Source organism: Arachis hypogaea, chromosome 20 (genome assembly GCF_003086295.3).
Source record: "Arachis hypogaea cultivar Tifrunner chromosome 20, arahy.Tifrunner.gnm2.J5K5, whole genome shotgun sequence".
In the NCBI taxonomy this organism is placed as follows: Eukaryota; Viridiplantae; Streptophyta; class Magnoliopsida; order Fabales; family Fabaceae; genus Arachis; species Arachis hypogaea.
Window position 1 is genome coordinate 128,643,362 of NC_092055.1, and position 25,816 is coordinate 128,669,177.

The window sequence follows — 25,816 nt, forward strand, 5'->3', positions numbered from 1 at the left end:
TATATATTTATAATTAAAAGGACTGTACCAACTCTTCCACGGATAACACCGCTGTTAAGACAACACTCTGTCCACGCGGATCAATTGTGGATTTACCACTATGGGCAAGTAAGAAAATAATGAGTAAAATATCTCAAACTGGCCCTGTTAATTAACTTACACTAACTATGCATGAGTTTAGCTATAGATAATATTGCGAATGATATATAGAGAAAAGTAAAATAAAAGGTTTCTTAACTACTTAGGATGACACTGTTTTCTGCATTAAATTAAAGGTGTTATTGAAAAAGAAATAATTAATATTAGTAGCAGCTAGTTGTGTGTGGTGTACGAGAAGAAAAAGATGCGATGTTCACAACTCAATGGGAACATTATTCAACGTGGCTCCGCATGCACTGTTTAGTTAGGAAAATGTTAAAAAATTGTTAGGATTTATTATTTTTGTCTATTATTAATTATTAATATTTAAAAATATAAAATAAAATATGTTAATATTAAATTATTAAATTAAAAAAATAAATTAAAAAATTGAATTAATAATTAAATAATAATAAAAAATAATAAATTTTAATAATTTTAAATATATTTCGTTTATTTATGTAGATCTTCTATACCATGATTAAAATAAATTATTATTTTAATTTTAACAGTTGAATTAAAAATTAAAATAATTAGCCACCCCATTACCACATACACATAACCGTGGCCGACCAAAAGACAATAATGCATTTTGTGGGTCACAAAAAACCCACCTAGGCACCTATTTTTGAGGAAGTTTAATGCATGGAAAATGCTTGATTAATTTTCTTCAACAATTAAGTTTATGTTCGACTTGCAGTTTTATCCCCAAATCCATTATTTGCATGTCTTGAACAACGAGTCAAGTGTTCGGATTATTTTTTGTTAGTTGAACATGAGGTTTTTTTGGCGCAATTGAATGTTGAGGTCATTACTACTTGATCCGACTGTTACAAAATTATCATCATAACTCGGCATTATATGTCATAAAAGTAATGACCAAATCAGTACCCGAAAGATTCAAACGCTGACATTTTGGTATCTCACTATTGTTATTGACAAAATAGTTCTTAAAAAATTTTAAAATTTGACAAGCGTACCCACGAGTTCACCGGAGCACATTTCCGGCAAGCACAGTGCTGACATGGCCACTGCGTTTTGATGACATGGCAAATACCCTTCCCCACCCTAATTCTTCTCCTTCTCCTTCCCCCTCTCCAACGCACTCCCCCCTTCCCCTTCCTGAATGCATTCTCCCCTCTCCCCAACCCTAATCCTTCCCTCCCCCTCCCTAATCCTAATCCCCCATCTCCAACGCACTTCCCCCTTCCTCAATCCAAAATCCTCCTTTCTGAACCCTAATCCCCTTCTTTTACCCCTTTGAATTCTAATCCCCTTCCCAACACAGTGTCTCACACTCTCAACTCTCTCTCCCCTTCGTCTTCGCTGCTGTCGCCTTCACTACTTGTATGTGCTTGCTGCTAGCCCCCGTTCCCTTTTCCATTCTTCCGTGTATCGAAGACGAGGTCTCACTTCTGGCACTGCTTCCTCTCTCGCAAGTAGCTCCCTCCCGTGGTTCCCGTCACTCTTTACACTGCCTCCTCCCTTGCTATTCGAAACCGCTTCATTCGCCGTCCTGCTTCAGATTCTCTTCTCTCTTTCTCGCGAATTTGCTGGTTTTGTTCTTTTTTAAAAAAAATTGTTAAAATCATCTTGCATTCACCATTCCTTCTTCTTCCTTCTGCTAAATCGTGTGATTTTCTCCTTGATTGAATTGTTAACATCGTTGAGAATTGCATGAGTAAAAAGTGTTTGATTTTAGAATGTGAAATGCCAAATCACAAAATTATTCAATATATATGGTTTTAATCTGAAATGCTAAATGAAATCTGCAAATCATTTTGAAAGGTTAGCGAAAATTGATAAATTTATTAAAAGGGGTAAGGAAAGGGGATTAGGGTTCAGAAAGGGGGATTTTGGATTGAGGAGGGGAGAAGTGCGTTGGAGATAGGGGATTAGGATTAGGGAGGGAGAGTGAAGGATTAGGGTTGGGGAGGGGGGAGAATGCATTCAGGAAGGGGAAGGGGGGGGAGTGCGTTGGGGAGGGGGAAGGAGAAGGAGAAGAATTAGGGTGGGGAAGGGTATTTGTCATATCATCAAAACACAGTGGCCATGTCAGCACTGTGCTTGCCGGAAATGTGCTCCGGTGAACTCGTGGGTATGCTTGTCAAATTTTAAAATCTTTTAAGGACCATTTAGTCAATAACAATAATGAGGTACCAAAATGTCAGCGTTTGAATCTTTCGGATACTGATTTGGTCATTACCTCTATGTCATAACTCAACTCGGCAAAACACGTTATAAGCCCGGCGTAATGTACAGATTTAACGGGCCATGTACTAGAATCAAAACGTCTGAACTCATTAAGACCTGTTTATTGCTTTTTAAACCGACGATAATGTAGAAACGTAACCAATCTTCTTCACTTTACATATAAAGGTACGACGTTCTATCCTAAGGGGATATATTGAATTCTCAGTACTAACTTAAGTTTCGGAGTACCTTTGCAGGTACACTCCCCCCTTGTTTCTTGTTCACGATCTGCATGATTGGACATCTTCCCAGACGTGAAGCTCGGATTTTCTCAAGGCTCATAGGTCGGCACCGAAGATAACAACTCAGCGCCGACTCCCAGAAGCCGAGCTCCCCTCTAGGTATCCACACAAGAACAATTGGCGCCCACCGTGGGCCGAGAATATAATTTTTTCTTTATATCATCGGCCTCGACGATCTCGTCTGAAGCCATGGCTGAGCAACTTCCACCTACGCCATCTGAACTTCTTCAGATGGTGACCGAGTTACGGCAAGCCAACCAGCGCATGGCCGAAGAGAACCAAAGAATGGTAAATCAGATTACTAATATGAATAATACCCGAGTCAAAAACAACAATGATTGACAAGAACGAACAGAAGAAGTCAAGCCTCATTCAGGACCGACGCATATCTCCGAAATTGCTCGGCACGAGGAAGAGTAACCCGAGCACAATGAAGAAGCTCGGCCAGAAGACGAGGATGACAACCTAGAAAGCTCCCCGGGGCCATTCAAGGCCGAGGTGATGAATTTCGTGTTACCCAGGAGGTTCGCTCTACCGACCACCCTAACCCCCTATGATGGGCTGGGTGATCCGAAGAAATACATCAAAAAGTTCACCTCTATAATGATAGTAAACGGTGCATCTCATAAAGTTTTATGTCATTGTTTTCCATCTTACTTAGATGATCCTACACTTGATTGGTTTTGTTCATTGCCTGCAGGTTCTATTTCTCGTTTTCGAGACCTATCAAAGCCCTTCGAAGAGCACTTTGCTGGATCAGCCATCTATCTACATGACTCCGATTACTTGAACACAATTAAACAAGGCCAGCATGAAAGCCTCCGAGACTACATGATGCGCTTCACAGAGATAGCCATGAGTATACTCGATCTCCACCCCGAGGTGGAAAACTGCACGCAATAAAAAGTGGACTCCGACCAGAAAAATTTCAGGAGACCATTGCCGTGGCCAAACTTAAAACTATGGCCGAGTTCTGAGAAAAGGCAAAAGGCCAGATTGACATCGAGGAGCTCCGACAAGCTCGGAGAATAGAGAAACCACAATACAGAGACGACGACAAAGTACGAGATAGTAAGAAAAACTTCAAACCAACTCCACGATATGAATCTTATACTCAGTTCAACACCAAGCGTGATGACATCATCAAGGAGATCTTGAGTTCAAAGTTGATCAAGCCACTAAGAAAAGCCGGCAGCTATCCAGATTCAAAAGGCGCAGACAGATCGAAATGCTGCTCTTTTCATCAAAAGCACGGACACGCCACTGACGAGTGTGTCATCGCCAAAGACCTTCTAGAGCAGTTAGCTTGGCAAGGTCACCTCGATAAGTATATCGGCGGCCACAAACAATGACGCCCACCTCCCACTGGTGACCAAAGTTCGGCAACACAGCAGGGCCAAGATAAGGATAGACCGAACACCAATCTTCCCGGCTAACCAAGACGTGTTATTAACTGTATCTCCGGAGGTTTTGTAGGTAAATGAGCCACAAGCTCGGCAAGAAACCGGTCTTACCGAGCTATGCTCTCCATAGACGCCGATCAACATCAAAAGCAGACACATCCACATTTTCCTCAGATAACATTCCAGACGTCCGACCTTAACACCAACGTAACAAATCTAGACGACCCGGTTGTGATTTCTTTGCAGCTCGGAGATCTCCTACTCAAAAAGGTTTTACTGGACCCTGGAAGTAGTGCCGATGTTCTCTTTTACTCCACATTTCAGAAGATGAAACTGAGCAGCAACATCCTCCAACCATCCACTGGAGACCTGGTCAGTTTCTCAGATGAGAGAGTCCCGGTTATGGGCTCTGTGTGGTTACAAACCACACTCGGTGAGGTTCCCTTATCAAAACCTAAGATATTCAGTATTTATTTGTTGACTGTTTTAGTCCTTACAATTTAATACTTGGCCGACCATTCTTAAATAGGCTCGGCGACATTGTCTCCACAATTCATCTCTGTGTTAAGTTCCCTTTGTAGGATAATACAACTGCAACTATTCACAGTGATGCCCGAGAAGCCAGAGAATGCTACAACAGTTTTAAAAGACCTAACCAAAATACACAGGCTCATGTGCACAACATTGGCACTCAAGACGACCTGCCAGCCCTGGCCGACCTTGATCCCAGGGAAGGAACCCTTGAACGACCAACCCCAATAGAAGACTTGCATAAAATCTATTTTGCAGATAGCTCGAACAAGTTTACTTACGTCAGATCCACATTAAGCTCAGAAGAGAAGGCCTTATTCCGAGCATTTCTACATCAAAATGCCGACTTGTTTGCTTGGACCCCAGCTGATATTCCAGGCATCGACCCATGCATCATATCCCACAAGCTGGCATTAGACCCGTCTGTACAACCTGTAGCACAGAAAAAGCGAAACCTCAGCCAAGACCGCAAACAAGCTTCTCTGGAAGAAACCAAGAAGCTCATCAACGCTGGTTTCATTCAGGAAATTAGATTCACAACATGGTAGGCGAATGTCATCATGGTGAAAAAATATAACGGTAAATAGCGCATGTGTGTTGATTTCACCGATCTCAACAAAGCATGCCCAAAAGACTCCTATCCCTTACCATCCATTGATTGCTTAGTTGATAATGCCTCTGGTTATGAAAAACTTAGCTTTATGGATGCATACTCTAACTATAACCAGATCCAAATGCATCCATCCAATCAAAGTAAGACAGCCTTTATTACTGAATATGGAAACTATTGTTATAAAGTCATGCTGTTTGGCCTTAAGAATGCAGGTGCAACATATCAATGCCTAATGGACAGAGTGTTCGCCAAACAACTCGGCAGAAACATTGAGGTCTACGTTGACGATATGATCACCAAAACAAAAATCGGCAACAACCACCTAGATGACCTCGCCGAGATCTTCGGTCAAATCAGAAAATACATCATGCGATTAAACCCCGAGAAGTGCGCATTTGGTGTACAAAGTGGCAAATTCCTCGGCTTCATGCTCACTAGCCGAGGTATTAAAGCGAATCCAGAAAAGTGCCAAGCTGTCTTGAATATGACAAGCCCACAAACTATCAAAGAAGTCCAACGATTGACAGGGAGACTTGCTGCACTTTCTAGATTCTTACCTTGCCTAGCTTCTAAGTCTTTATGTTTTTTCCAAACTTTGAAAAAGAAAAAGGCTTTCCAATGGACTGATGAATGTGAACAAGCATTCACAACAATCAAAGAAACTCTTTCAAAACCACCAATCTTATAAACCTCCATTCAAGGGGAACCATTATTCTTATATTTATCTGTCACTAACTGGGCTATAAACTCTGCTCTTATTACAGAAAGGCATAAGCAGCAGTTGCCGATCTATTTCATTAGCAAAACACTACAGAATGCCAAACTTCGCTATCCGAGCATTGAGAAGCTGGCTTTAGCTCTTGTTTTCTCAGCCAGAAGATTACGGCCGTACTTCCAGAGTCATGTCATCCATGTTCGGACAGATCAACCTTTGTGACAAGTCCTTCAGAAACCAGAACTGGCTGGCCGACTAGTAAAATGGTCGGTAGAACTTTCGGAATTTGATATCATATACCAGGTCTGATCATCTATGAAGTCCCAGTTCTTGGCCGACTTCATCGCCGAGTTCTCAGTACCAGACACAGCCGAAGATTATGTCAAATGGTCTTTGTACGTCGATGGATCTTCCAACCCACAAGGATGTAGAGCAGGAATCATACTTCATGATAGCCATGGTAATATCATCAAACATTCTCTCCACTTTTCTTTTAAAGCAAGTAACAATCAAAGTGAATACGAAGTCCTCATTGCCGGCCTTAGACTTGTTGCCGACCTACACATCACCAAACTTAAGGTATACTGCGACTCCTTACTCATTGTACAGCAGGTAAACAACCTATACCAAGTAAAAGATCCTAAGCTATCTAAATACCTTGAAATCGTCCAAAATTTACTTTTAAAATTTTCTAAATACGACATACAGCATATACCTCGGGAGAGTAATGGCCGAGCTGACATCCTGTCTAAACTCGCCAGTACTCAACCAAATAGGTCATCTCTTTATCAATCAACATTACTTAAACCAAGCATTAAACTCACAGAAATTTTAAGTGTTACACAGGATACTAATTGGAGAACACCTTACATAACTTATCTCAGAACTAGAGCATTGCCAGATACTATTAAAAATCTCTGGCATTTTCGCCGACAAGCTTCGTTTTTTACAATATTTGACAACTGCCTGTACAGACGAGGTTTCGCTCGTCCTCTGCTCAAATGCCTTAACATGTCCGAAGCTGATATTACATTATCCGAAGCACACAAAGGCATCTGTGGAACACACCTTGGTGCCCGAAGCCTCTGTTCAAAGATCCTGCGTGATGGCTTCTACTGGCCGATATTACAAAAAGACTGCAAAACAAAGGTCAGACACTGTGATAACTGCCAAAGACAGAGCCCGATAACACACTTGTCGGCCGAATTATTGCATAACTCGGAGGTCACTTGGCCCTTCAACCAATGGGGTATAGATATCCTAGGCCCTTTCCCGACAGCAGCAGGTCAGGTAAAATTCCTGGTTGTAGGAATTGATTATTTTCAAAATGGATAGAGGTCCAGCCTCTAGCCAAGATTACCTCACAACAAATGCTTTCTTTTGTATGGAAATATATTATTTGTCGATTCGGCATACCTCGGCACATTATCACAGATAATTGATCGCCAGTTTGCCGATCATAAGTTCACATCCTTTTTGCAGGACTTGAAAATCAAATATCATTTCTCATCAGTAGAGCACCCACAGACAAACGGGTTAGCAGAAGCTGCAAATAAAGTAATACTCCATTCTCTAAGAAAGAAACTGGAGGACGCAAAAGGCCTCTGGGCCGAGCTTATACCAGAAATCATATGGGGATACAATACCACGATCCACTCAACAACAAAGGAAACACCATTTCTCCTGGTATATAGCTCCGACGCTATGATACCAGTGGAGATATCCCAAGCCTCATTACGAACTCAATTGGCCGACCACACAACAGCACACAGAACTCGGCAAACAGACCTGGACCTCGTCGAAGAAGTCAGAGCATCAGCAGCAATCACACACCGAGCTATGCAACAGCATATAGCTTGGCGCTATAATCAGAAACTACACCCAAGGTCCTTTCAAGTAAACGACTTGGTGCTAAAAAAAACAGAACAAGCCAGAAAGCCAAGAAACCATGGCAAGCTAGCAGCTAATTGGGAAGGTCTTCTCTGGATAATAGAAGTCATCGGCAACGGAGCTTACCGATTACAAACCTTATATGGTAACGATTTGCCTAACACTTGGAATGTATCATCTTTAAAGTTATATTATAGTTAAAAGTCAGGGACAAACAAGTACTCTTTTTCTTACTACCAAGATTTTTCCCAAAAATGGATTTTGCTTGGAGAGGTTTTAACGAGACTTGCCTACCTGCGCCTTTGAAATCAAAGGTCTTCCAATAAATAAAATTCTGATTTCATCAAATCATCACTATTTTAGCATTTCACATTTCTCCATTATTTATAAACTTATAAAATTTGTCCCGCCGATCTATACTCAAATCCGACCATTCAGAATCTATCATTCAAACATATAGTTGATCTTACTCCGAATCTGACAATTTGGGAAACCTATCTTCCCCGGAATCCTACTATTCAGAATTCATCAGTCAAACAGATTGCCAATCATTACTCGTAAACCGACTATTCAAAATTTATCAAAAATACAGCCGACTATTATCAATCAAACAAACCGATTATTCGGCATTCCGCTAAAATCGGATTTCTCAGCCTCAACTGAACATTAAACATAAACCAATCTCCATCAAAATAATGGAACTTCACCAATCAAACTTACCCAACACTATGGTATGTTTTACCCAAATCAAAACAACCTGGTTTCACAAAAACCGATCAATCAATTTGGCTCCAAGCCACACTCACAATCAGATAACACTCACTCATCATATCAAACTACCAAATCAATATAATTATACTCTCTATTAATCAACACATGCACAACATCATGCAACCAGAAGCATCATAAATTGCTTCCCCTAAAAAACCAGTAACAAAATAAAGTTACAAACATAAGCTCAACCCAGGAGCAAAATAGTTTACCAACAAAATAAAATGCCCAAAAACACAACACAATCAGACAGAAACCTATTCAACATTTTCATCTCCCTGCTCAACAGCACCATCATATTCCACTATAACCCCGTCCTGCACTAACTTCCCTGGATCCATCTGTGAAAAATCCACCTCAGGAGCCAAGAATTTCGTCTAAATGGAAGCTCTCTCAAATCCTTCAATGAAGGAATCGAGAATTTCTCCTTGCTTGTTTTTCTCTACCTCCTTCAATTGAGCAGTTACCTCAATCATACGGGTACTCAGAGCAGACAAATCAAAGTTTTTCTTTTTTAAATCCTCAACATCCTTGGCATAGCTATCTTTCACCTCTTTCAAATGCTTTTCAACATCAGCTAACTTCACCTCAAGCTCTGAAATTCTAGCACTCTTTAAAGCCAACTCCTCCCTCAAACTCGGATCCTCCTTTTTCTCAACAACCTTCCGATGTATCTTTTCACGGCTACGACCTAAACTCGCCAACCGAAGCCCCACCACCTGCAATAATATACACTATCACACATGTATTCCACAAAACAGGAAAATAAAAACCAATACTCACAAAATAAAATTACCTGCATATAATGGTCAGTAGCAACATCAACAACCTCGTCGGCCAGATTCATATCCGCCGACAATTGACAACACTCATCAGCGACAACCATGTATGGGTAATCCCTCCCCCATAAAGACGAAGAATCAGTTTGATCAGCGATACCATGTAACCTCTTTTGATTGTCAAAAAACTTATGAACTTCTTCAATCGGCACCTCATCTCTTTCATCATCAGAAACGTCGGACAAGTCCACCACGTCACTCTTTCTTTTCTTAAGAACGACCTTTCTCCTCCTTGGCTTTGGCTGATCAACCTCACCAGCGCCGACAACCTTCTCAACTTTTGACGTCGAATCTTTCTTATCCAAGTTCTTACTTTTCATAGGTGCCCTTAGGTTCGCCGCGGATACGCCAGGATACTTTCCACCTGAAAACAAACAAAAACCGACTATTCAGCCTCATATTTCAAAACTTAGGTACAAAAAATAATATCCCAACAAGCTCACCTAAATAATCTACTGCAGCTTGCTTATTTTCCTCCCACTGCAACAAATCAAACACCGAGATCAAATCCTTCCGATCAATCACCTCGACCAGATACCCAATAATACACTCATCCCTAGGTTTAATGAACTCTGAAGCGAGTATATTATTAGACTCAGAACACCACCAAATCGGGAATCTCTCCCCTAAATGCTCATCCACATAAAAAGGAAAATTCCCTTCAACACTTCTCACTTTCAGATACATCTCCTTAAATGACAACTTATACAGCTTAAATATTGCAAACTTCGGCGAACTATTCAGGTTCACCCACCCACCTTTTCACACACCCTTAGCTTGAAACAGTGAGAAAAATAACTCCACAGATGGTACTTTTTCCAAAAACTCCATCAACACCTCAAACGCACGAAGAAAAGCCCATCCATTTGGATGTAGCTGAGATGGTGCGCAATTCATCTGCTTCAAAATCTAACACTAAAATTTGCTAAATGGAAGCTTAACCTTCAACTCTTCAAGAACACAACTATACATAAAAAAGTATTCAAAACCCTCACCCCTATTAAAAAACCCTGTCACTTTCAGAACATGGAAGTAACTCCAGTCGAATTCCAGAACCAGTCCTAACAACTTTACTCTTATCTACTTCATTTACAGCACCATGATCCAAGAACAATGACATACGATTCCTCACATCATCGCTTACCTAGTCGTAAGACCAGTCTATCTCCCCCTTTTTTTCTTTCTCAAACCCCATGTGAAAATAGCACAAGACGCAGAAGAAGAAGAACATAATCCAACAAACACAAGGAAAAAGAAGACAGAAACAAATTAAAACGTACCTCTCTTGCTCATTTTTTGACACCAAAAGCTCCAGATAACAAAAAAAGTAATGCAGCAAAATAAAACCCTCAAAATTCCAAAAACAAACAATTTTAATAATCTGTTTCGATTCCACTCCCCAATCCCATCAGTTACATCTATTCAAGGGACATTGGAAACATGCACCACCATCAAACGTGCAATTAATTACTTTCTCTGTCTTAGTCATCTCACTTTTTGACATTAATAATTGTTTAATAAAGTAAATTAAACTGGGGGCTCCAACACCAGACCAACCGCCGACTTATCCATTTGCCGAATTATGAATCACTAAAAGCTCAACCTGCTTCATTAAACACATTCTCAGGCCAAGTTTGGGGGCTATGATCCGTCATAACTCGACATTATGTGTCATAACTCGGCAAAACACGCTATAAGCTCGGCAAAACGCACAGACTCAACGGGCCATGTACTAGAATCAAAACGTCCAAACCCATTAAGACCTGTTTATTGCTTTTTAAACCGACGATAATGCAGAAACGTAACCGATCTTCTCCACTTCACATATAAAGGTACGATGTTCTATCCTAAGGGGATATACTGAATTCTCAGTACTAACTTAAGTTTCGTAGTACTTTTGCAGGTACACTCCCCCTTTGTTTTTTGTTCACGATTTACACGATTGGATATCTTCCCAGAGGTGAAGCTTGGATTTTCTCAAGACTCAGAGGTCGACATCGAAAATAATAACTCGACATCGACTCCCAAAAACCGAGCTCTCCTCCAGATATCCACAGAGGAACACTACTAAAAATTTGATTTTGCATTTTCACATTCACATTCAATTAAAGTTAAATATTAATATATCAACATTTGCTTAAATAATCCCGCAGCAATAAGGGGGCTCAATCAATTAAGACAATAGAAAAAATAAGAGAAAACTACCTTTATTTTTTCAAATGGGTTAATTTTTTAGGAGAATGGAGACTTTCGACATGCAACAATACACAAGTCAAACGGGGTCGTATCTTCAACAATTTGGAACGATTAAGTCGGTGTAAATTTTTTTTGTGTCAATCAAATCTAATTAAATTAACTTAACATAATAATAATTAGTTATGATTAATATTTTTTTAAATTTTATTATTTAATTTAATTAAATTTAATTCATAAAAAAATTTAAATATATAATATTATTCTAAAAAATATAAGGGTTAGAGAAAAATAGCATATTTTAGAATAGATTTTTCGCCTTATATAATTTATACTACCTCTTTTGGAATATTCTAAGGATTTCTATTAGTTTTATGCCAAATTTGGTAGGATATAATCTGAATTGAATATCTTGCTGCTCAATTATACCTTATTAGAATGCGTTTGAACTGAGAGAATACTTTGGACTTAGTTGGAATAAGACCTTTTTTTTTACAAAATGTCTAAATGACAATTTTTTTTAATTTATAACTATATATTCTCCTCTCTTGTAAAATTAAAATAATATGCATTTTAAATTTATTTGACCTTTAATAATTATGAGAATTTTTTACAAAAATAATTATTATAATTGATTATATAAATTAGTGATAATTGTTTGTTTATTCAAATATATATATATATAAATTATTAATTTAATGACTTTTGTTTGTTTTTAATATTTTATCACTAATCTTAAAAGAAAGTATTATTTAGAATTTTTATAGAAAAATAAGATATTTTTTTTATAAATTTTATAATGACTTTGCAGAAGATTATTGTAAACTTTTTTTAGAGAGGATTACTGATTCTTTTACCGTTTAAGTGAACTGCAATTGCCATGGAAAGAGAGGGTGGGGGGAGGGGGGTAGATTTAACACTTCGTCTTACCACTACACCTTTCCTCATTTCTCATGGCTTCGTCATCAACGAAACAGATTTTAGTGGTGGGAATAAAAATAATATAAAAAAATAAAAAAATTTAATACGCATCTATTTAGATATTTAAATTAAGTTTATTATTCAAGTTTTTAATAATTTAATTTTAATATATCAAAAGGTATATTAATTTTAATTTTTATTTCTTTTCATCTTAGTGTTTTGAAAATTTTGTAATATATATATATAGTTATTTATTTAGTATTAGTATCAACGTCTTGGATTGTTAGGTATTTTATACCTATCAAATCATATTTTTATAAAGGTTTAATTACTCTATTGGTTCTATAGTTTCGCAAAATTTTCAATTAGGTCCCTATACTTTTTTTCTTTTTAATTAAGTCTTTGCACCAAATTTTTTTTTAATTAGGTCCTTACACTTTTTTTTCTTTTATTTAGGTCCCTATACCAATTCTTTTTTTTTAGTTGGGTCCCTATAAAATTAAACCAATTACTATTAGGGCAAGATTTTAGCCTATCATTTTTTAAAAATTCGCTAAACTAGCAGGCTAAAGCGGGACGAGGTGGGGCGGGACGGGCTGGTCCGACGGGTTATGATTGTTTTTTTTTTTTGTGTATTTTAGTCATTTCATACCTTTATATAAATTGAAAATTTATCAGTTAGGGTTTTCAGTTTTCACTCTTCATTCACTGTAGAGTCAACGTCACTCCCCCAGTCTCTTTCTTGGCCCCTTCGTCATTGAACTCACTCCCTCTCATTCTTGAGACCCTGACCCTAAAGTTGCATTTGTTTACAGGGATGGGACACTGAAACAAGGACACATAGAGATAAAATCGTGTTTGGCATATAAGACATGGAAAAAGACATTATATCCAGAGATGCTGAATTAGGGTATTTTGTGTCCGTCCTGAAAGGAAGGACACAGAAACACTAACAAGGGACACAACTTATTTTTCATTTTTTCTTTCATTATTCTTGTTAATTTTTCATAATTATACTTCTTTTATTATATTTTTCTGCCCAAATTTTTTGAATAAAAAAATGAGAATAAATTAGATTTTCATAATTTGTTCTACTTTATTACCAAAAAGAATACAAGAACATTAAATTATGTGTCTCTGTCTTTTATGTCTTTTTTTAGTGTCTTGTCTTGTCCTTTTCTAAGAAACAAACGTAGCCTAAGATCCTGACCAACAGACGCATTTTGAATTGACGGCGTACCAGCAGCGAGCCGGCAACGATGACTCGACCCTCTGCACTTTCTCTCTCTCTCTCTCTCTCCCTCCCTCCCTCCCTCCCTCCCTTGCCCAGTCTGCGACAAAATATATGCATTCTCTCATTCTAGTAGGTGTAGTTCTTGCCATTGAAGAAAGAAAATATGTTGTTGGACTGACATTCAGTGACTGTGTAAGCCACAATATTGGCACCCATGTTATTGGCCATTGGATCTTTACTCCAAACTGTGATGCTTGATTCCTGGTGCGTTCTTGGTATTTGTAACCCACTAACTTATCGGCAAGTGCACCGGGTCGTACCAAGTAATACCTTACGTGAGTAAGGGTCGATCTCATGAGAATTGATGGATTAAGCAACAATAGTATTTGATAGGCTTAGTTAGACAAACAGAAAAGAGTAATTGAGAGTTCAAAAACATTAAAAAATAAAGAAGAGTTTGAAGACATGCAGGTGAATAGGTGAGGAATAAAATATGAAGAAACAGTTAAGGTTTCAGAGTTATCTATTTTCCGAATTGACTTTTCTTATTATTTTATTTTAATCATGTAAGATCTAATTTATGGCAACTATATGTGACTAGACCCTAATTCCTTAGACCTTTCTAGTCTCCTCTAAAATTCATCAACAGCCAATTTCTTGGTCAATTAATTCCAATTAGGGGGTGAAGTTCAATTCTAGTTATATGCCACAGAAATCCTAATTACCCAAACATAAAAGGATTATATGTCACGTATCCTATTAAATCCAGATAAATTAGAAATTTAGGAGAATATGTTTTCAACCTGTTGTTAAAGTAAAGAGCTTTTCCAAGTTATACAAGAACTCATTTAGAAAGAGGGTCATACTTCTATTCCACCCAAATTCATAAAATAAAGAACGAAAATAATTCTTAAATATAAATCAAAATATGAATTAAAATAGAAAAATAATAGTATCAATCCATACAATAGACAGAGCTCCTAACCTTAACAGTGGAAGTTTAGTTGCTCATGGTTCAGAGAAAATACGGATTGTAAATTGGGATGGAATGGGATCCTCCCCAGGACCTCCCTAAAGGAAGGAAAGTTTCTTCCTTTTATAACTAATCCTAATAAATTTAAAATCTAATTTTTAAAATTAAAATAATATCTTTTCCTAGAATTCAAATTTGAATTTAAATTCGAATTAATTTAAATAATCAAGTCTTCAATTGATGGGTGGGGACCACTTGTTTTGTCCATTCTGCATCTTCTAATATGTGATTTATGGGCTGAAAATTGGGTTAAAACAGCCCAGAAATTGCTCCCAGTGTTTTTCTGCGTTTTCTGCACGTAGCGCATGTCACGCGTATGCGTCGATGGTCTTTTCGCGAGTCACGCGTACGCGTCAGTCACGCGCATGCGTCGCCATGGATACTTCCAAATCATACGCACGCGTCAGGCACGCGTGCGCGTCGCTCCTCGCTGCGATCTCCTTTGATTCTTGTGCTGCAGAAACTCCATCAAATCCGGCTGAATACTACCTAAAATAAACAGTATTGCACAAAACTCAAAATAGCATCCATAGTGGCTAAAATATAATTAATTCTTTATTAAACTCAACAAATTAGATGCAAATTCACTAGGAAAAAATAGGAAAGATGCTCACGCATCAATTCCTTGAGACCAGACTCTTGATACCAAGTGAAGGTTATCAATGGTCTAGAGAAGGGGGTTGAATCTATGACCTCTTAAACTTGTACACTTTAACTTCAAACTTGATTTAACTCAATATTGCCATTGAGTTTGTAATGTTGATTATACAAGAGATAATTTTGTTTTGTCTTTTAACGATGAATCAAGAACAGAACAAACTAGTTACTTTTGAGTGTACTAAGTTGCTTTGACTTCTACTAGATTGATTATGCAGGACACAATTAAATTTTGTCTCTTATTGAAAGAAACCAGAAACAGAGCAGAGAAGAAAAAATAACACAACTATATATCCTAGTTTAATCACCTTGTGCAATGTGGCCTACATCCAATCTCCACCACAGTTGAGGTGGAATTTTCACTATCTTTATCAAAGATTATATACATCAATTTTCAAGGATTCAACCCAATCCTATCAGGAATAAACCAAATTTCTACCCAAGCTTAATTAGGCTAGATTCACTCCCTAGACTTTCAACTACTAAGAGCTCACCCAACTTAGCAAGGGAATCCTCTCAGGATCATAAATACAAAAGAGATTGAAATAAATTTCTAGTTTTTCTCCATGATTACTCTCTTTTTCTTTTTTTTTCAATGGCATTTTCTAATACCTCACATATTTGCCTTTTATTTCATTAATTAAAAACAAAGAAAAATAAAATTGAAGAACAGAAAATTCAATGTAAAACCATAAAGGAGAAGAAGGTTAAGCTTGAAAGCTATGGAGATCTAAACAGTGTGCTCACTCTCCTTGGTTGAATTTTTCTTCCCCAAAATTCAAAGCAGAAACGCAGAGAAGAGATAGGACATCAACAGTGATTAGAGTTAGCTTGAATCCTTACCTAGCTGCTTCTTTTTCTTCTTTTTTCTTTCACTTAAGAAATCTGAACCATTGGTTCATTCTTTGGTTCCAAGTTTTAATTGTGATCTTTGATTTATGCAGAGATACACAACCTCCATTTTCTTCTTCTTACCCGATTGGTACATACAGGAGGAAGGCAGTTTCAACAAGGTAGAATGGTAGCACAAAGATAGAATTGCTATACTGATTTTTTTTCTATTTCCTCCTTTAATTTGATTTTTGCTTTGGGCTCCAATTCTTGACTTTTTTTTTTCTCTTTCCTTTTCATTGTCAACAATTGGTGATTCACTTTTTTCTTAATGCTTGAGTCTTATTCAAAAAATCTATTTTTGCTTGTGAAAGTTTTTTTCTTTTTTAATTTAGGGTCAGTCACGTAGGTTACAATTAGAAGAGAGAAGAGAGTGTTTGGTTAAAGTGTTGGGCACATTAGACATGGGCCAACAATAAGGATGAATACTGTTTATGGATATTTGGGCCTGTTATTATTGAACATATTAATTTTCTGCACACTAAACACATACATCAGCTAAACTATAATGTTAGTCATTATCAAATAATTATTTTTGTTTTCTCAAACTCAACACTTTGTATGGTTGAAAAAAATGGTAAGAACTATCATTTAAATTTAGGTTTAATTACTCTACAAGTTTTTATAGTTTCACTAAATTTTTAATTAAGTCCCTATACTTTTTTCTTTCTAATTGGGTCCCTATACCATAATTTTTTAATTTAGTCCCTGTCGTGACAAAAATGTTTAAAATAATAGAATATTCTGTTAAAAAAATGAATATTCTCACTACTAGATAGAAGACATAATTGAGGACACCTCCATATTTCCAAAATACTAAAAGAACTCTTGGAATTTTGTCCCAAAGTCAGAGAGCATATCCCTAAGTTCTTCTCGGAGCTCCGTCTCGAATCTACCGCTTTGTCCTGTCTAGCCGCGTCTCCTCCGCTCGGTGTCAGTCACGTGCTCATCGTCCTTAGTGTGCGCGTCTCCATCTGCCTCGTCCATAGCTCGTCCACCATCGCTACTCATCTGCCATCACTAGACCCATCGTCTCGCTGCGTCGCACCTCCGTCCCTCCTTTGCTACCTAAACTGCTGTTCGTCATCCCCACGTTTTGTCTTGCAATAATGGGTGATAATTTAAATTTTTTTCTAGTTTTTTAAGGATGATTCTTTTATTTTAAGCATATGTGAATTTTATTGATATAATAATTTATGAACTGATTAGAAAAAATATGGCACCGCTTGAATTGAAATCTTGAATTAATTTTTGAATTGGTTTATGAATATGAATATGAATATGAATATGCAAGAATTTCATTAATTATTGAATTAGTTTATGAATTTTGTTAATTATTGATTGTTATTGCTATGATGATGTTGGTTTATTAGGTTTTTTTTCTTTCTTTTTGGTGTAGTGATGGAGAATTTGGATTTCACCATAGACCTACATCATGGTGAAAAATTTTATGATACAGGGTACGATTTAGAGTAGTTTAAGGAAAAAGTGTTGGAAGAATTGCATTTTGAGCTCGATGAATATAGTCTACAAGAAATAGTTAGTGAACTGAAGAAGTTAGGGTACAAAGATTATGCTAAGATATGGTAATGTAAACCAAGCTATCAATTGAACTTAGGTCTTAGAGAGTTGACGAGTGATGAAGATGACATAAGAATGGGTAGGTTATTAGTATCACAAACTATTAAGCATTGCTTGGAGTATGTTGTTGATGGATGTAGGAAAGGTAATGTTGTTGAGATAATTTTAAATGATAATTATTATGTGTCAACTGAAGTTGAGTATAATGACAATGGTTTAACAAAAGTAGAGGTTGAAAGTGAATCAGAGCCATATAGTGAGGAGGATAAAATTTGATGATAGTGCCGATGATGGAGATCACGACGATCATTTTGGTTTTGAGGTTGAAAATAAAAATTATGGTTGAGCTTCAAATACTTTTGAGGGGTTCAATGGTTCATTAAATCAAGATGATAATGGTCAAGCTGCTGGTGATGATCCTATTGTTCATGATGCTGCTATTGATGACGATGTTGAAGTTGGAAAAATTTTTTAGGGTTAAAAAATTGAAAATATTAATAGCTGTGGGAGAGAGTCGGATGATATGAGTAAAAAGAGAAGGTACCTTAGATATAATGAGGCTGAGATGAGCAGAGAATATGACTTTAGGGTGAGGTTGGAGTTCAAGTCACTCACTCAATTTAAGAATGCAAATAGAGAGCATGTTTTGTTGAATGGAAGGGATATTAGAAATGTCAAGAATGATAAGGTGAGATGTAGAGTGGATTATAGAAGGAAGAAAGGAAAGTGTAAATAGATAGCATTTACATCCAAGGTTGGTGGTTCTGATTGCTTTCGGCTAAAGACTCTGAATGAAAAGTGCACTTGTAGATGAAATTACAGTAGTAGGCTTGCATCAAGTAGTTGGGTGTCACATAAGATTGTTACCAATATTAGTAGAGGAGAGGAGATAAAGATTGCAATAATGATTCAGACATTCAGGCGGACAAACACATAGCTAATATTTCAGTTACAAAGGCTTATTGGGTGAGGATAAACATGAGAAAAGAAGTACACGACAAGGCTATTCTGCAATATGCCAAGTTGAGAGATTACTTTACAGAGATTATGAGAACAAATTTTAGGTCTAGTGCTCATATTTTGGTTGACAGACCTTCAATTACTCACCAGCCAAATCTTTTGAGAAAATACATGTACCTTGATGCTGTGAAGCAAGGATTTTTGGCTAGTTGCAGGCCTATTATAGGAATAGATGATTGCTACTTGAAGGATGATCATGCTAAAAAAATTTTTATGACTGTTGGAAGAGATCCAAACGATAACTATTTTTCAATTGCTATTGTTGCTGTAGAGAATGAGACCAGAGACAGTTAGAGTTAGTTTATTAACTTGTTGTTGGATGATATTGGTCATGTCAGAAGTGGGTATTCATGTCTGATCAACAAAAGGTTAGCACTCTTAACTTGTCATTATGTCTTTCATACTTGTGTATTATGTGAGATTTGTGTAATGTTGTATTTATGTTTATGTTCTTTTATGTTTTTTGTTTATATTGTGGACATATGGTTTAAAGGACCATTATTTAATGACTATCTAGGTATGTGGCATATTATATGGCACTTATTTTATATAACTTGTGGACATATGATTTAAATTTAAAGATTGAATTCTAAAATTTTCATCAACGGTGTTTTATTGTTATATTCAAACAAAAGACATTAATGTAAAATTTAATCAAACTAAACATAATTAATAGTAATTGGATTGAAGTTGTATAATTTTTTACATTAGAATAATACCTTAAACAACACAAGTAACTTTAAATCTTTACAAACTACATTACAATTACTAGGACTATCAAAAATATATACATCATATATAGCATTTTGCATTTAATTTTTATATTGTCTTCCAATCTCTCAAATTATTCTTGGACAATATTAAACTCATCACACAATCTACCCACACAAGCATTCATTTGTCCAGCTTCCACAATCAATTTTTCTATTTCCACGCTTAGTTCTCTCTATTTTTCTTTATTGTGCATCTAATTTTCTCATTTCATCCTCTAACTTACCAAAATCTTATGTTCCCACAACTCCAACCGCAACAGATACTCTTTCTCTTCTTGTTGCATCACCTTCATTAACCTACTCAAAAAATTTGCATATTCTATTAGGGTAAGAAATAAATCTTTTATTAGGATTTATTGCTGTTCCAAAAGTTTGAAGAATTAGAGTGCTACCACAAAAATAGTGAACCCTCATATCCTTTTCTTTTGGCCACTCATTCTTTGAACCGTCATCATCATCAATCCATTCAAAGAAGTTGCATTTTGATATCCTCCCACAAAAAATATACCTCCTACCATAGTTAGACACAGCCGATGAAGGGAGCACAGTTACTGCTTCTCCACAGAAACACATGTGTCTTCTTTCTTTCGAGTTAGAGCTCCTCAAAATGCAACGTTTCGAAAAAAGAATGAAAGAGGTTCATTGACTTTGATTCATATTCCTATTCCTATTTCTATGTATGTGTAGAAATCTCAGAGAAAATAAAAGAGAAAAAAAAAAGAAATCTCAAAAAAATATGAACCTATTATAGGTGGAAAATAAAGGTATATAAATAATTTCATAATTCATCAACGTTTTTTTGACGTTTAATGTTAACAGGAATTAAATTAAAAAAATATTTATAATATAAAGATTCAATTTAAAAAAAATAAAAATTTAATTAAAAATTCGGTAAAACTATAAAGATCTGCAAAATAATTAAACTTTAAATTTATAGGATTACAAATGTACAATATATAATTGGCATATCCAAAACCCTAAAGGCATACAACCAAAATTCAAAATTTGTGCATGAAAATTACAAAATTTACACATCAAGAATTCTAAGGGAGAAATATTATGGAAATAATACTTAAGTAAATAAATGAAAAATTGATTAATGTTAATTAAAATATTTGACAAAAATAAGAAAAAACATTGGTCATTTATAATTTCTTATTAAATATACACATTTAAAAATGTTAGCTTAACAATTAAAACAATAAATTACTAAAAATATCTCCTCAAAATTTAGTTGTTGATACAAATATTTTTTAAACAAATTTAAATATAAAAATATCTTTAAAAAATATACAAATTAAATGCGATAAAAACACTTTGATATAAAATAAGCTCATCTACGTCGTTATGTCATGCTGAAATAATTTTTCATGTTTTTATTTTGGATTTTGTTAGGTAGACAATAACTTTTGTGAACAATGAACTTTAAAATTGACCTAATCAAGTAAAAACACACTACACTCTTAAATTATCTCCCTAAATCTTAATATTAGGATAACCATCAGCACACCTAATGAATTGAATATCCGATATATCCATTATTTATATTATTTAATATTTTCATTGTCTACCTATACTTTTTTTTTTATTTTTTTAAAAAATATTTTGTCGTAAATATTATTCACATAAAAATATCTTTATATAAAATTATAAAATTAATGACTAAAAATATTAAATAATTTAACTTATTTAAGTAAATTACTTGATATAATGGCATTGACGTCTCGTCTATCATTTTCTTATAAAAATATTTGAATAATCATCTAAATTAATCTCCAAAAAATTTTATATATTTTTATTCATTAGAACTCATCGATAATTTCTTTTGCTGTATAGATTGGTCTTTTATCACTTTTAATTAAAATTTTAATATGCATTTTAGTTAAATAAATTTTTAATAAATTTTATTATAAGATAATTAGATCTCTAAAAAAATATATTATTATAAACAAATTAGTCCCTTTAAAATAACAAAAAACCAATATGTCCAACTAGAGAAATTCTAAAAAATTTATAAAAAATAAACACTATTATTTAAAAACTAATTTAAATGTTTATTTAAAATATTTTTAGAATTTAATTTTAATATATTATTAATATATATATATATATGCCTTACGTCAAAAAGAAATTATGCTTTATATTTATCGCATTAAAGACAGAAAAATAAATATAATTAGAGAACGGTATAATATTTTTTAGTGTCAAAATTAATTTCATAATTTTTTATACCAATAACTAAGGAGTTAATACTCAAAATGACTCTTGAAATTTGATTTCGACTTAATTTGGAGTCCTAATTTTTAATGACCTAATTTATATCTTAAAATTTTAATGCATGACTTAAATTCACCCTTTTCATCTATTTCCGTCATCAAAGAAATGACATGACACACCTCGACCCTTCTTCAAAGCGTCATCTTTAATTAAGCTACTCTCTTCTCTTCTCTTCTCTTCTCTTCTCTTCTCTTCTCCTTCTATTAATTCATTATTCTTTCAATTTGTGAATTCAATTATATAGGAATATAATGGCACTTTTTACAAGATTGAGACCCCTAGTAATGATGAACTACGGTAGAATTATGTCTCAACTTCAGCACCATATCTCTCACCTCCTTCAACTTATTCACAAAAATCCCAAATTTTTTAGCATATTAGAGTAATAGTTATACAAGACATAATTTACTTGATTCATCTACTTAAACTTGTTGAATATGTTAAATCAAGTTTCAATAATGAAATTCCATTGCTCTTTGTTAATCTTCAATATGAACCTCTAAAAATTTTCACTTGAATATTCTTTTCTTTTGTTATATTTTAGTCAGATTCATAAACTAATCAATAATAAAATTAACAAAAATAATATCAATGAATCAACTATTAAAAATTAATATAGAATATCAGAATAATTGAAAAAAATTTACTTATTAACTGTTGTTATAGCGACAAAATCGAGTAGTACAAGCAGATAAATTGTGCAATGCAGGCAGCAACACCCATGAACGACGAGTAATAACAACCACGCAAAATTCGAGCATTCACTGACGGAAGGAAGCACGGCAAACGAGCAGCTAAGGCGAGTATAAATGGAAGATTAAGGTGATTTTCGCGAGCAAACAAGGCATTGGATGCAGTGATGGTGGATGACGACGGCACGTTACAGGAACTTGAAACATACGGCTCGAGACCTTGAGCACTCACCGGCAGAGGCACGGCGAGACACGAGCAGTTAAGCACAGACGAAAGAGAGCGACAATACAGAAGATCCGGCATGAGGCTTGGCGATGACGGCGACGTGCATTGACGGTGAATGGAGGTGGGCCAAGCTGCTGAGGTGAGTTTGTTCTGATGGTGTAGCGGTGTCTGAGAATGAGTAGTGAGTTTCTAATCGTTTGTGAGAGACTTAGAATAAAAGATTAGAGTGTAATAGGAGTGCTTCAGAATTAGTGAAAGATTGAGTTAAATATCAATAAAATATAATGTTATTTTTTCAATATAAAAATAAATGAAAGAATCAACTTAATTAATACCTTAAAAATTTAAAATATAAATTAAATTGATTTAAAAGTAAAAAAAATAAATTAAATTAAAAATCGAATTTTAAAAACTATTTTGAGTATGAACTCAATAGCTAAGTTTTGTCATTTTCAACTCTACAAGTACCACAAGTACGACAAATGCCGTAGCCACGCACTGATGCACACATGGAACTCTTCACCGACGTTGAACTACTACAGAATAATTATCCTATCAACCAAACATCTTTTATCACATTCTTTTAGCCAATATCCAAACGTGCCCTAAGTTGTTGCTACTTACTTGGCTATACATCTCCTCATATACATTGTCGTACGTTAGTATGGCGGTGCCGGTAGGGTTATTACTGTCATTCCAGGTTGAAAATATAATATATGATCACCATAAAAAAAATTAAAGAAATGAAGATAGATTGATTGAGACATCTTAGGTGGAGCGCAGGGATATTTGTCAGTGAGACACAATTCCTTCTCTTCTAGACTTTTACTCCTTCCTTCACATTCCAAAATACAATAAAATACAATACAAATTCATCACCACACTCCCGAAATATAACCTTCTCTTTTTCAAAATGCAAGACTCACCTTCCACCGCCCCCGCTGGTGGCAGGTTTTTCGGCGGAGGAGTCGGAGACAGGAGGCTCAGGCCTCACAACCAGCACCAGGAACCGTTGAAGTGCCCTCGGTGTGATTCGCTCAACACTAAGTTCTGCTATTACAACAACTACAACCTCTCTCAGCCGCGCCACTTCTGCAAGAACTGTCGCCGCTACTGGACCAACGGCGGCGTCCTCCGTAACGTCCCCGTCGGCGGAGGTTGTCGGAAATCCAAATCCAAGCGCTCCAACGCGAAGTCCAAGAAAAGCAACAACAACAACTGCTCCTCCTCTTTGGAAGCCGCTCCGGAAACAACAACACCGCAACCGCAATTGCCGGAGGGAAATTTGAACTCGAACTCGAACTCGAACTCTGGCAGCGAAAGCTCCAGCCTCACCGCCATCGCCACTAGCTCCGCCGCCACGGAGGCGGTGTCTGCAGCGACGTCAAACGCTGCGTTGAGCAAGAATCCGGTCCCCGACGAGAACGTGAATAGCTCTAACTTCACTGGTGGCGGTGGTTATTACGGTGGCTTCTCTGACATAGGAACATTCACGAGCCTTATGAGTTCAGCAAACGAAACGATGTCGTTTGGTTTTGAAAACAATGTTAACGTTCTCGATGCGACGTTGTTTCGTTTCGGTAATGATGATGGCGAGTGGCTGCAGCAGAAAGTTATCGGAAATGGAAGCGACGATCAGCGTAATAATAATAATAATAATCAGGAGTTTGCATCGGAGCCGTTGATGCTGGATCAGACGGGTCCTGTTGAGTTGTCGTCGCTGCAGAATGGGAAAGTTGGCAACGGAGGATGTGGACCGTTGGATTGGCATGCAGCTGGTGGTGATGGTTCGGATCATGATCATGATTTGTTTGATCTTACTAGCGCCGTTGATCAGAGTTACTGGACCCACACTCACTGGTCTGATCAAGATAACAATCCAAATCTCTTTCATCTTCCTTGAAATCCCTGAAGGAATAAGGAATTCCTCTTTTACCTTTTTTTTGTGGGAGTTTTAACTTTTTAACGTAGGGAAAGAGCAAAGAATATTGGAAACTGAATTCAAAGTGTGGAAAACAAGTTAGGATGGTATAACTAGGTGATGTAATTTTTTGGTTTCTTTTTTTACTTTTAATAGGAGGTCAATTACTCAATTTGGTTTGGGCTTGACCTTAATTACTAAGGAGCTTGAGTAACTAACTTTATTATTTTGCTTGTTTTATGTTTTGATTGATATACATTGGTAAATTGTGTGTTCGGTTACCTTGATATTGTTGGAATGGGGTATAGTATATTATTGGAGTCTTCTTCTTTTGGTGAGTTTTGAAAATGAGATACTACTACTAGATTATTCATGCTGTTAGTTAGTATATGCCACGTCATGACATTTGTTGATATAATGAATGAAGATAATTATTTGTGGACATGGTTGCGCTTGTTAAGAATTAAGGCTAACAGTTGATCAATTAATGGGTGATGAAGTAGCTAGATTGGTAGTTTGGTACTGTTTGTTCAAATGAAAATGTGGTTTAAAGAGCTTGGAAATGTTACTTTCAACTACTTGTAGAAGCTGTGTATATAAGATAATTAATGTAAATAATTTTTTGTGTTTTGAAAATGTATGGAGTGATCTCAAAAATTTAGACTTGGCCACTTCATGAGTCCCGCTTATGGTTACGGGTTCAAATTCCATTCCCCAAAAGTGGTTAAGTTCAAATCATGACACGCGGAGCTGAGTCAGGACTCGGGAGGAGTTGAAGAGAGTCACCATGTGTAATGTAATGGTCCTGGTGGGTAAGGTGGATGATGATGATGATGACATAATGTCCCTTGAATGTGACATAGTGCCATGGATGATGATGGATCAGGACCATCATCGACAATGTTTGGGCCTCAGCCTCAGAGGCCAGAACCATACAATACTATACTGTCTGTGTAGACTTGTATGATCAAACTTGAAAGATTTGATTTAGCTATAATAGTA

At 36.1% G+C, this 25,816-nt stretch overlaps 2 protein-coding genes across 2 annotated transcripts; both read left to right on the forward strand.

Moving 5' to 3' along the window:
• Window positions 1-4,153: 4,153 nt before the first annotated feature.
• Window positions 4,154-7,986, forward strand: LOC140183226 (uncharacterized). The gene is made up of 6 exons (XM_072231251.1): window positions 4,154-4,474; window positions 4,618-5,080; window positions 5,393-5,623; window positions 5,945-6,093; window positions 6,217-6,507; window positions 7,330-7,986. The coding sequence occupies exons 1-6, from the start codon at window positions 4,154-4,156 to the stop codon at window positions 7,984-7,986; spliced, it is 2,112 nt and encodes a 703-aa protein (XP_072087352.1).
• A 15,484-nt stretch (window positions 7,987-23,470) lies between these two features.
• LOC112784370 (dof zinc finger protein DOF5.4) lies at window positions 23,471-25,095 on the forward strand. Its single transcript, XM_025827547.3, has one exon. The coding sequence runs from the start codon at window positions 23,807-23,809 to the stop codon at window positions 24,794-24,796; it is 990 nt and encodes a 329-aa protein (XP_025683332.1). The 5' UTR covers window positions 23,471-23,806; the 3' UTR covers window positions 24,797-25,095.
• The last annotated feature ends 721 nt before the right edge of the window (window positions 25,096-25,816 follow it).